The following is a 12307-nucleotide window of genomic DNA, read 5'->3' on the forward strand; positions in this document are numbered from 1 at the left end:
TCCTTCCTGGGTCCCAGGGTTTTTTTTGCATTTGGGTGGTGGCAGCGTTTACCAAGCCAAGGTCAGAGAAAAGCTGTAACCTTGGGAGTGTAATAGAAGCCTGGAGTGTCAAGTATTAATTTTTAAAATCCTTGCGGGCCCTCATCTTCTGCACTCCAAGTGCCAGAGTGGGGATTCAGCTTGACATGTGCTCATCCCCTTCTTTGATAGGTGGACCCCATCTCTGCTTAGCAGTCCTTCCTGGAACAGCATCCCATGGTCAAGGAAGCTGAAGCCCTCCTGGCGACACCATCTTCGCAGCCAGGCATTCACCTCCAGGACGCACCTGTCTCTGCCTGGGCCCCTACCCTTGACCAGAAGGATCGAAGAGAACACCATCTGCGCTCCCATCTCCTTCACCCTTACTCCCAGAGCCCTGTAGTCTCTTCTCATCTGCTGAGGGTCATACCCCACAGTATCATTAGTGTCCACATGGATGAGTAGCATGGGGTAGTAGTCAGAGGGCCGGATGATCCTCGACAATCCCTCCATAACATCTCAGATAAATAAAGTAGGAACAAAACCAAGGGGAGAGGGCATGAGAACCAGTAGCCTGCACATGGTGCAGGACAGATAGCTCCAAAGCCATGCACACAGCCCCTCCTACAAATCCCAGGGAAAGACTACCATAGGAACAGAAGCAAAGAGGAAAAAATACATGTTAGCAGTGCCCCCACGTGTAATATATATACACATATACATTATACATACACACTATCTTTGCTCCTCCATTTTTCAACAATATATTAAACTGGAGTGTAGGACAATGGGGAACAGAGACATCAAAGAGAGCATGAGAAGCTGTGGTGTACCAAGGCAGATGCAGCAAGCTATCTTTAACACAAATTAACACGGTCAGCTAACTCACTGCTCCTTCCATATCACACTGGGATGGAACAAAAGAGATCTTTCTTTAACACTATCAAAGACTGTGGAGGTGATCGTTCACATTTCTTCTGCTTTCAGTAGTGGGACTTTTAAGTAAAACTCAAAGATATAGATGTAGTCTTTTGTTTGAACTCTTAACACAGATGAAACTACAATACATCAGTCACACAGCTTCACTATAGCCAATCAAATAAGTGTACTTATTAACTAGTTTCAATACAGTCCATCCTATTGGCATAGTAGCTGTGACATGAGCCTCAGGTTTGGGATTTTGGTTTACAGGAGGAGTCCTGCATTCATAGCTGTCTAGAGAAACACTCTCCCTCTCCAACTAGCTCTCCAAAGGAACAAGAAAAAAAAAACCCAACCACCACCCAAGCTGGTGTGGAAGGGGGAAGGTTGGCTTCTCCTTCGAGGGGTGTCCCTGTGGGTGCTCCACTTCAGGTGTCCATGCGCTCTGCTTGTAACCGGAGATTTCTAGTAGCAGTGCCTAGTGGGGTCGCGCATGCGCTGTCACCGTCTCGTGCTGCCTCAGGCAGTTACATCGTGCTGCGTGACCAACTGTACCTCAGTTCCTTCTCTACTGCCTTTGGCTTCAGTCAGAGCCATTAGCAGCACCTCTTACCTATTTTTAGATAACTATAAAGCTATGTTAATAGTCAAATGAGATAGAAATAATTTAAAAAAAAGCATAAAAGGTAAGAATGACTTTCTTTATCCCCCTTATTAGGAAAATAAGTTTAGGCTTCTATAATGTTACTGCTCCCCTTCTCAGTGAGGGACAGAACCTGTCTGGCATGCCCAGATTGCTGGGATTTAAACACTCCCTGACTTGCAGGCTGTCAATCCCTATTTCTGACAGACATGCACGCTGTGTCTGCTATCTGGGTGAGATACATATCCCTCAAAAGTGTCCACATTGCGGTAATCTAAAGGCCAGAACAAGAAAAGTGAGAGATCTTCAGTGTAAGATCCTTATGATGGAGAAATCTCTGCAACCTGCCTCGGACCCTGCCCGGCCACTGGCAGCCTCTGACAGAGGTCCTGCCTCAACAGCCCCTACAAAAGAGCCTTTGTCCAAGAAGGCTACAAAAAAGCAGGCTCAGACTTCACCAGTGGGAATCTGCTAAGAAAAAGTGTTCCCCAATTGCCAAGTCTACGTCGGTACCGACCGCCAGAGAGCGAAAGACCATAAGCGAGAAAGCTCTGACGGAGGCTCACAGCACAAAGTAAAACCCTCTGCCTCAGTACCCAGAGAGCCAAGAAGACACTCGGCACCAAGCGGCGCAATGGAACCACCTGTGGTACCTACACAGCACAACACAAGATCCTCGGCACCGGCGGTTACTACTCACACTCCTGTACTGCCAGCAATGCAGACATCGGTACTGGCATTCATGGTACCACACCAATTCTTGAGGAGACCAGTAGATCTGTATGCCTTAACACTGGAGTCCCTGCTCCTCAGTACCAATAGCATTCCAACTCAACCGGTACCGAGCTGGCTGACCACTCCACCTAGATCGGCTCCCCATCTCCAGCGATGATGAGGATGAAGGGGAGATATGTGCACCTCATCACTCCTCACACAGACCAGGTCCATCCCACCAAACAGGATACCACTCATCTTCAGATGCACACAGCTGGTATGGGCACCCAGGGGCGCCACCTCCCATGCCATTCTCACTAAATTGGCCCTACTGGGACCTGTAGGCAGTATACAGGGCACAACATCGCAAGTCCCCCAGCCCACCAAAATCGAGAGCACCACAATCTCCGTCACCACCTATACCAGGATCCTCAGAAACACAGGAGGAGGTGACTGAAGAAAATGAGGAAATCTCAGACCAAGAAGCCTTACCACCAGCGAACCAGACATCATCACCAGATAAAACTATAATGTCCCCACCCCCTACCACAGGGGATGACTTCAAGCAATTCCAGGAACTCTTCAAAAGGGTGGCTGTCCCTGACCATATCCCTAGAAGAGGAACCTGAATCGCAGCATAAACTACTGGATATTCTTCAGACATCTACCGCGACGAAGGTAGTGTTGCTGATTAAAGATGCTATTATGGAGCCTGCCAAAACCATCTGGCAGACACAAGCAACATCACCCCCATCATGCAAAAGATCGGATAAGAAATACTATGTGCCGTCTAAGGGAGTGGAGTTCTTGTTAACACACACCACATCAAACTCACTAGTGGTGGAAGCTATAAATGAGAGGGGAGAGCAACACCATACTATAATAACCCCATATGACAGAGAATGGAAGAGGTTAGACCTCTTTGGTCACAAGGTGTATTCATCTGCAACACTGCAGTTTTGCATAGCTAATTATGGAGCCCTACTGTCAAAATACACACATACAATATTTTCGAGAATGTCAGAATTTATTGGCAGCTTACCAGAAGACAAAAAAGAACAAATTAAAGCCAACATCGCCGAAGGCCATCTCACTGCCAGGACAGCATTGCAGATCTCACTTGACTCTGCGGAAACAGCGGCATGCTCCATTGCAACATCAGTGGTCATGCACTGTGCATCAAGGCTTCATGTCTCGGGGTTCCCGAGAGAGGTTCAGTCAACGGTTGAGGAGCTGCCCTTCAAAGGCCCAAAACTATTTGCGGCCAAAACTGATGAGTCCCTTCGTATTCTGAAGGACTCTAGGGCAACATTAAAATCCCCAGGCATCTACACACCTGCAAATACAAAGAAACAGCATAGGTATTATACACAGAGATTCCCATTGCCACCGTACACACAACCACAAAAGCAGTTTGACCAACACCACAAGCAAAGTAGACCAGACATCGACAAAACCAGAATCAACCTTCGACGTCCCAACAATCCACCTTGAGACAGCACCCTTGAAGGTGTGGTCGAGGGCACGAGACAATCACTCATTCTAACGCTGGAACTATCTCCCGACCATTTGGGTATCGCTTGTCACTGTTTTACCGAGTCTGGCGCACCATCACTGCAGACAAATGGGTCTTGGAAATTATCCAAACTGGTTATTTCACCCCTTTGATCTCCATCCCACCTCCCCATCCCTCTTCAGGGACCCCTCTCACGAATACCTGCTGTAACAGGAAGTGAACCACATTATACACCAAGGCGCAGTGGCACCATACCAACACAGCACAGAGGCAAAGGGTTTTACTCACACTATTTTCTAACAGTGGAGGCCCATCCTGGACCTAAGAACACTCAACAAATTTGTAAAACCCAACATTTCAAAAATGGTGACACTAACAACTATAATGCTAGCATTAGGAAAGGGGGACTGGCTCTCGGCCCTCAACCTACAGGACACATATTTCTATGTTACCATTACACAGAAGATTCCTAAGGTTCACCCTAGGAAAACACTTCCAATACAAAGTACTACCCTTCAGCTTACTGACCCCCCGAAGGCCTTTCTCCTAAGTTTTAGCAGTGGTGGCAGCACACCTCTGCAGACATGGACTCACGATATTTCTGGACAACTGCCTCATAAAGGCCCCAACACAAAGCTATAAATGCCACACAGAGTATGATAACCCTTTTTTATGATTACAAACAAACACACAAAAGTCAACACTGATACCTGTCCAGAAACTGGAATTCATTGGAGCATGTCTCGACTGTTCAACAGCTACAGCAACCCTACCTCATCAACACTTCATCATGCTAGTCAACTTAATATCAACAGTGACAGACAGTCCACAAACATCTGCCAGAACATGCCTACAACTTTTGGGACATATGTCAGTAATGTTGTTTGTCGTCAAACACGCCAAGCTACACGAGATGCCTGCAGGCCTGGCTTCGAACAGTGCACATACCACACAGGCACACCCTAAGCAGACATCTCACAATGGCAAACAAGGTAAAGGACTCCCTAAAATGGTGGACACAATTGAAGAACGTCTGCACAGGAATCCTATTTCTACAAACGACTCCAACAGTCACAATTCACCAGGGATGCCTCCCTAATAGGCTAGGAAGTGCATTTACTCAACAACACGGTCCAAGGCTGATGGTCCTCACTGGAGTCCAACATGCACATAAACTTGCTGGAACTAAGGGCAGTCCACAACGCATACGAGCACTTTCTACCACTAATAAAAAAAAAAAGCCACCAGGATCCTCAAGGACAATGTAGTGTGCATGTTTTACATAAACGTCAAAGAGTTGGGGGGAGGAGCACAATCACACTCCCTATGCACAGAGGCGATACTGCTCTAGAATTGGTACAACATCGACATATCAGTATCCTACCTGCTGGGATGTCAGCACACAAAAGCAGATGCACTAAACAGAGTTTTCACAGAATCATGAGTGGGAAATGGACCCTGGAGTTCTACCTACGATATTCAAACTGGGGATTCCCTACCATAGACCTCTTTGCAACAGCACAGAACACCAAGTTCTCACAATATTGCTCCAGAGCTGGACTGGGACCCCATTCCCTAGGCAATGCTCTCCTCTTCAAATGGGATGCACCGTTAATGTATGCATTTCCTCTGACCCTATTCCTAACCTGGGTCCTAAACAAGATCAAGGAGGACAAATCCAAAATCATCCTAATAGCACCTAGATGGTCCAGACAAACATGGTTCCCATACCTGTAAAAGATGGCAGTGTGCCCACCTTGAAATCTTCCTCTCATACCTCATCTCCTCTCCCAAGATGCGGGACACATCCACCATCCCAACCTCAATACTTCACCTCAAGGGCTGGCTACTCCAGGGCTGAGAGGAAATGAAATGACCTGTTCAGAGGAAGTAAAAGACATATTACTGAACAATAGTAGACCAAATACAACAGGGGTTCTCAAACTTTTGTACTGGTGACCCCTTTCACATAGCAAGCCTCTGAGTGTGACCCCCCACTTATCAATTAAAAACACTTTTTAATGTATTTAACACCATTATAAATGCTGAAGGCAAAGCAGGATTTGGGGTGGAGGCTGACAGCTCGCAACCCCCCATGTAATAGCCTCGTGACCCCCGGAGGGCTCCTGACCTCGAGTTTGAGAACCCCTGAAATACAAGAGAGACATATATTCATAAGTGGAAATGGTTCAACATATGGTGCCAGGACAAATATCACATCAACATTCTCCTCTTTACCAAGGGTACTGGATTACATATTAGAACTAAACAAACTTGGGCTTCTCCACAAGCTCCATCAAGGTACACTTGGCAGCTATATCACAGCTTTCCATGATAAGGTGGATGAGTCACCATATTCACCCACCTAACAACTAAATGTTTCCTCAAGGGCATTGAGAACACTTATCCTGAAATAAGGAACCCATCTCCTATGTGGGACCTCAACCTGGTCTTACACGGACTTATGGAAAACCCATTTGAGCCACTGACCACCTGTTCATTACTCCACCTATCTATGAATGTGGCTTTCCTCATCGCCATTACGTCCACCAGACATGTGGGAGAACTAGGTGCCCTAATGGCACATCCCCTAGCCCCTCCATACACAACTTTCTTTTAAGATAAAGTTACCTTAAGACCACGCCCCAAATTCCTACTGAAGGTTGCCTCCCCCTTTCATTTGAACCAACCCATTTACTTACCTGGATTTTTTCCAAAACCTCATGCAGACAAAAGAGGCATCACTCCAGACACTGGACGTTCAAAGAGCATTAGCTTTCTACATTGAAAGAACAAAAATGTTTAGAAAATCACTGAGATTATTTCTCTATAACAGAATGATCAAAAGGGCAAACCATCTCAGAACAGAGATTATCCAAGTGGATATCAGGATGCACATCCACATGCTTATCAAAAGCATCAATTACAAGCCCCAAGAGGACCAGCACACTTTACCAGGGAACTTTCAGCATTGATAGCTTTTCTCAACAACATCCCCATTATTGATGTTTGCAGAGCATCCACCTGGGCATCAGCCCACTCATTCACAAAGCACAATAGAGCAACAGTCATCATCAGACGCTCTATTTGGACTCTCTGTTTTATCAACTATCACTAACGCAACTCCGAAGCCCCACTCTTCTACTGAGGGGCACTGCTCGGACACCTAAAGTGGAGCACCCACAGAGACACTCTTTAAAAAAAAGAAGAGAGGGTTATTCATCTTGTGCAGCAACAGAGGTTACTCAAGATGATTGTCTCTGTAAGTACTCCACTACCCTCCCTCCTCCCCTCTAGTTCGGAGTTTCACGCTAGATTCTCTGCAGTAGAAAAGGATCCGAGGGACGGTTGGTCATGCAGCACTATGTAACCGCCTGAGGTGGCGCAAGAAGGCAATGGTGCATGCGTGACCCAACTAGGCACTGCTACTACAAATCTCTGATGTCAAGTGCAGGGTGCATGGACACCTGAAGTGGAGCACACACAGGGACAACCATCTCGAAGAACCTCAGTTATTGCATAAGGTGAATAACCCTCTCTTCAGAATGAAAGATGAGAGCATCCACAGGACCAGCCTTCAGCTGAAGTCAGGTTTAGCAAGGAAGATTTCATAGCTCGATACTTCATGGCAAAAGGTACCAAGGTGAAGGGGGCTGGAGGGAGGCTATGGGACAGGGAGCAAAAATGATTTTTATGAATATCTTCTATGGAAGGGCTGTGGGGTCTCTCTATGGCCACTTAGCTCCATAGAAGCTTTTATCTTTCACTCCTGTCCACAATCAATCAAAGAAGAAAACTTTAAATACAGGGTTAATTGAGCCATTGTATACACAGAACACAGCAACTTTTATATTTTGCTGCCAGGCAAATAAACAGTACAACAAAAACCATAAGTACCCCACAAAGGAAAGACTGAATTTTAATTTTATGATAAAGTACCACTAGCTATGAAGTTGAAGTGAACTTGACAAACATTCCATCACCTCAGTGTGGTCATTTTCTGTTAGTCTTTGGCTAAAATTTCTCTCAATGTGTAAGTGAACAGATTTATGAAGTGATGAATTTTAGGGGACACACACACACTCACGGAGAGTTGGGGACCTAACTCCCTTGCCCCTTTGAAAATCCCAACCTAGGTCTTTAATAACGATGTAGACATTTGGTGAAAGGAACTATTAGTCTTAAAACATAACACCTTTAAATAAGTAGTTAGAATAAAATGACATTATCCTATGTTCCTATTGAATTTTGCACTTGTAACAAGAATACTTGGAATTGTCGGTACAAGATAAGGAGAAATGTAGAAATTTCAAGTTTTAACTTTTTTTTTATTTCAAAGTCATAAATAACAGCGGTTTCATTTTTTCCCTGTATTGATTCCCACTCCCCCGAGAACAGGGTATGAAGGTATAGTACCAGCTCCAAAAGGACTTCAAGTAAATCTTAAGACAACACTAATTAAATCCTTGATTGAAAGTTGGATCTTTTTCACTTTTTAGGAAAAGAGAAAGGCATTTAACCCTCATCCCCAATTGCTGATTATCACTTTTTTCTGCCTTTTAGCAATTGTGCCTGTTGCATTTTATAGGCAAGAGGCACAATTGAGAAAGATTCTTAGCAGCATCAAACAGGACTAATTTGCTTCTCAGTCTTTCTGTACACAAGCACAGCAGCATATTAACTCATAAAATCACAAAGAGAAAAAAACAACTCAGTGGCAGTGTGTCCACAGCAGTTTCACAAAAAAGTTTACTAATGTTTGTTTTCAATTCTCCGCAGATAAAATGTTTGCGAATACATCAGTAGTAGTCCACAAACATTTTAAACACTTTACACAAGGATTCAGTAAACAATCAACATTAATAAATAGCATTTCCTCCTTCAAAAAAGTCAATTTTTGAAGAAAAATGAAACATAATATTTGGCTTGCACGCAATTTTGGTGCACTTTGAAAGGGTCATGTTGAATGTTAAAATCTTGAAAATGAGCACCTGCTCTTATCTACACGTTTTACTTAGTAAACAAATACAAACATCATGGCTTTCTATTAAAATGTTCAAATAATCTATTAAGAGCAGGAGTCCATAGTAGGAACACTGCATTAAAATCCATTGCCTCGGACTTTTAGCAATCTAATTAAAATAAAATACCATGTTTTCTTTAAACTCAAATTGAAGATTGTTTTGTGCTGCTGTCTTGTGAGCCCAGAAGCTTTAGCCAAAATGAACCTAATTTTTGAAGTGAATGGACGGCCTGTATTGCAATTTCAGAGTTCTTCAGTCCCCTCATGATTCTTGGTGGGTCCTCTTCTGTGAAGCTTTTCCCTGAGCCATGTATTTATTGGCAAGGCTGCCTAAACAGAAACCAAAAAAGAAAGTGTCACATTATTGAAGTTGTAACCAAATAGAAAAGTAATGATCTGAACACAAGATTCTGGAAGCACGGCTTGTTTTTAAGTGTGCTCCACATTGCATGTTCCATTCTAAGGGGAAAGAACAGATACTGGACAAACTTTTGGAACCTGTGGCACTCTTTTCCAGAGGATGTTGTGAAAGCCAAGATTATAACAGAGTTCAAAAAAGAACTAGATAAATTCATGGAGGATAGGTCCATTAATAGCTATTAGCCAGGATGGTATCCCTAGCCTCTGTTTGCCAGAAGCTGGCAATGAGTGACAGGGGATGGATCACTTGATGATTACCTGTTCTGTTCATTCCCTCTGAGGCACCTGGCAATTGGTCACTGTTAGAAGACAGGATACTGGGCTAGATGGACCTTTAGTCTGACCCAGGATGGCTGTTTTTACGTTCTTAACTTGGTCTGAGCCAGATTAGATTCAACTAAAATGTCTAAAAATCACTCCTCATTTTTAAAAACTTGGCTGTAATAGCTGATTAATTTTTTTTTTTTTTTAAGCAAGTGAAACAGATGTGTGTAAGGAAGTAACAGTCCTATTCTGCTTCTAACACAGAATTCACGGAGTGGGGATCTGGTGCGAATATAGCTCCCTTACTAGGGGATCTTTTTACTTTTCAGCCAGGCAGTGGTTCACATTGTTTTTAAAGCTCTCTCTTGAGCTTAACTATCTTTTGTCATGATCCCTGACTGCAGTCTCCTACTCTGATTGGTAGTTGGTTTGTACAAAGAACCTTTAATGCTTTGGCCCCTAAGAAATTGATCCAAAAAACAAACACACCCTATTGATGGTAAATAAAAAAATAAAACTAACCAAACTTGGGAAATGCTGAACTGCCTCCTGGTTCTGCTGCCAGAGGAAAAAACTCTGGTGGACAAAGAGGCTGGGCTTAGCCCAAAGGGTGCTAGCAACAAGCCTGAACTGCCTTCAGTATCAACACAGAAAGCAGAGCTCCCATCAGTGAGGATTGGGGGAGATGCTCATTTCCCAAAATATGCTTTTAGATACTGTAATTTCAATTAAGTAATTCAAGTTACAGTAGATTGCATTTATTAGCGACCCCTGGGTCAACAGCAAAATCTTGCCATTATCCAGAAGTTGCCAGTAAGTGGAAGGAGGCTTTGCAAGGCTGCAGCTAAGGGAGGAAGTGCTGGGAAGTACATTCCCTGGCTGCAGCCCTGCAACCGGCCTGCGAGTAGGGCAGCACCAGGGAGAGGGGGCTGCAGCCCAGTTGCTGCAGGCCTGTGGGGCTGCCCTGTACTTCTCACTGTGCTCTCCGGGGATCAGAACTCAGCACGTCTCACTGCTTCCTTCCTTGACTGCACCCCATAGCAGGCTGCAGCCTGAAGAGCACAGGGAGAGCTACCATGCAGCTCTGGCATCTAGCTGCCCTCCAGCTACTGCCCTGCTCCCCCTCAGCTCGCAGCCCCTTACCTCCTGTGCAATCCCCGTGTGCAGGCAGGCTTGCAGCCAGAGAAGCTGTCTTCCCACTTTTTCCCGTGTGGCTGCAGTCTTGCAAACCTGCCTGTGATGGGTGCACTCAGCATGTCCCAGTGCCTCCTTCTATGGCTGCAACCCTGAAAACCTGCCTGCAGCTTGCATCTTTCTTCTTTAAAAAAAAAAAAAAAAAAAAAAAAAAAAGGTAGGAGGGTGGCGGGTGGGTTGATAAGTGGCATGCCACTGCCAATATCCAAATCCCACGAACATTAAAAAGTCAATGGGACAGGATTGGGTCCCAGAAAAATGCTGTTATTAATCAGAAGTTGTTATACCCGGGTTGCTGTTCAGTGGAATCTAATGTACAAACCTGTTTGGGGACTCAAGAACACTTTTCCTTTTTGTTTCTTCTTTTCCTCATGTAAAACTATTCCCTAAAAGAGAGCCATATAGAGATAAGTGAACACATAAAATTCAACTATTACGCAGGGAACAGTTGATTGGATTACAGATAAACAGTGCTGTACCTACAAAAATGTGTATCGTAGTTGAAAACTTGAGCCAAAATGGAGTTTACTACTGTAAATGGCTTTAAGTATACTTAAGAAGAACGTGATTCAGAACAGTGGTTCTCAACAGGGGGTCCGTGGCCCCCTGGAGAGCCACAAACCTTTTCAGGGGGGCCGCGGGGCCCCGTGGCTAAAACCCAGAACCCGATCTCCAGCATCTCCCACGGGGCTGAAGCTGGGAGCCGTGGGGTTGAAGCCCCAATTCTCGGCACCCCCCACAGGGCAGAAGCTCTGAGCCCATGGGCAGAGTTGGGGGGCACAGAGGATGCTACTCTACCCCGCAAAACTACAGTGCAAAAGCAGGACTGTCCCAGGGCAGCTCCACCCACGCTCCCCCCTCCGCCTTCCTCTCCCCGCCCCCAGGCCAGGTCGAAGGCAGGAAGCCAGAGCCGGGCAGTGCAGGACATCTGCTGGTCTGGCTGACATCATTTAGCAGGCAGCTATGTTCCCTCATCTCCTGCTGGTGCAAGGGGTTGAAGCTGCTCCTCAGCTCCCCGTCTCTTTGGTCACGCAGCTGGTAAGAGCCGCCTAGGCAGGGAGACCCGGCTCCATGGCTGGCGGAGCCCTCAGGGAACAGGGACGGCAGAGAAGCCTTCCCTGTAACGTCAGCTACCCGCTCCCTGCACCCTAAGGTACCCCTCCCTGCCTACAAATAGTCCCTAGCTACCCCTTCCCTGCATCCTGAGCTACCCCCTTCCTGTGTGCAGCCCTCAGCTACACGCCCTGCCTGAACATAGCTCCTACCTGCCCTTCTCTGCACCCTGAGCTGTTTTCAAACTTTTTGAGCCGAGACCTCACCGCCCCGCTCCCTGAGTTATAATTTTTGGTTGTGTCCCCTCCCACCCTCCACAACCCAGACAGGCTGGGTGGCCTGCTGAGGTGAATCAGGGGATGGAGTCGGCGCTCCCACCCTGGACCCCGCCATACGGAACTGGCCCAAGCCCCACTGGCCCCTGCCCACCCAAAATAGAAGTCAAACTACACCTATGCCAGAAGCCCCCGCAACTCCTGAGCCAGAGTCCTGACTCCCTCCCACCCAAACTGGGCCCTGGAGTTTTTATAGCATGTTGTCA

General features: G+C 45.8%; 1 protein-coding gene across 7 annotated transcripts in view; it reads right to left on the minus strand.

Annotated features, from left to right (window-relative positions):
* Positions 1–3304: 3304 nt before the first annotated feature.
* Positions 3305–12307, minus strand: part of LOC102933014 (terminal uridylyltransferase 7) — a 51899-nt gene continuing 42896 nt past the window's right edge. For 2 of the 7 annotated variants that reach the window (XM_043547265.1, XM_043547263.1), the window contains exons 28-32: positions 11036–11099; positions 10663–10837; positions 6515–9165; positions 5544–5689; positions 3305–3632 (exon numbers count right to left, since the gene is read on the minus strand). In XM_043547265.1, the coding sequence (XP_043403200.1) occupies positions 9150–9165; positions 10663–10837; positions 11036–11099 (255 nt within the window). In that variant the 3' untranslated portion in view covers positions 3305–3632; positions 5544–5689; positions 6515–9149. The remainder of the gene's footprint in view (positions 3633–5543; positions 5690–6514; positions 9166–10662; positions 10838–11035; positions 11100–12307) is intronic. The other 5 variants (XM_037901756.2, XM_037901753.2, XM_043547264.1 and 2 more) reach the window with 4 other exon arrangements.

This window comes from Chelonia mydas, chromosome 5, assembly GCF_015237465.2.
Source record: "Chelonia mydas isolate rCheMyd1 chromosome 5, rCheMyd1.pri.v2, whole genome shotgun sequence".
NCBI classification, from domain to species: Eukaryota; Metazoa; Chordata; order Testudines; family Cheloniidae; genus Chelonia; species Chelonia mydas.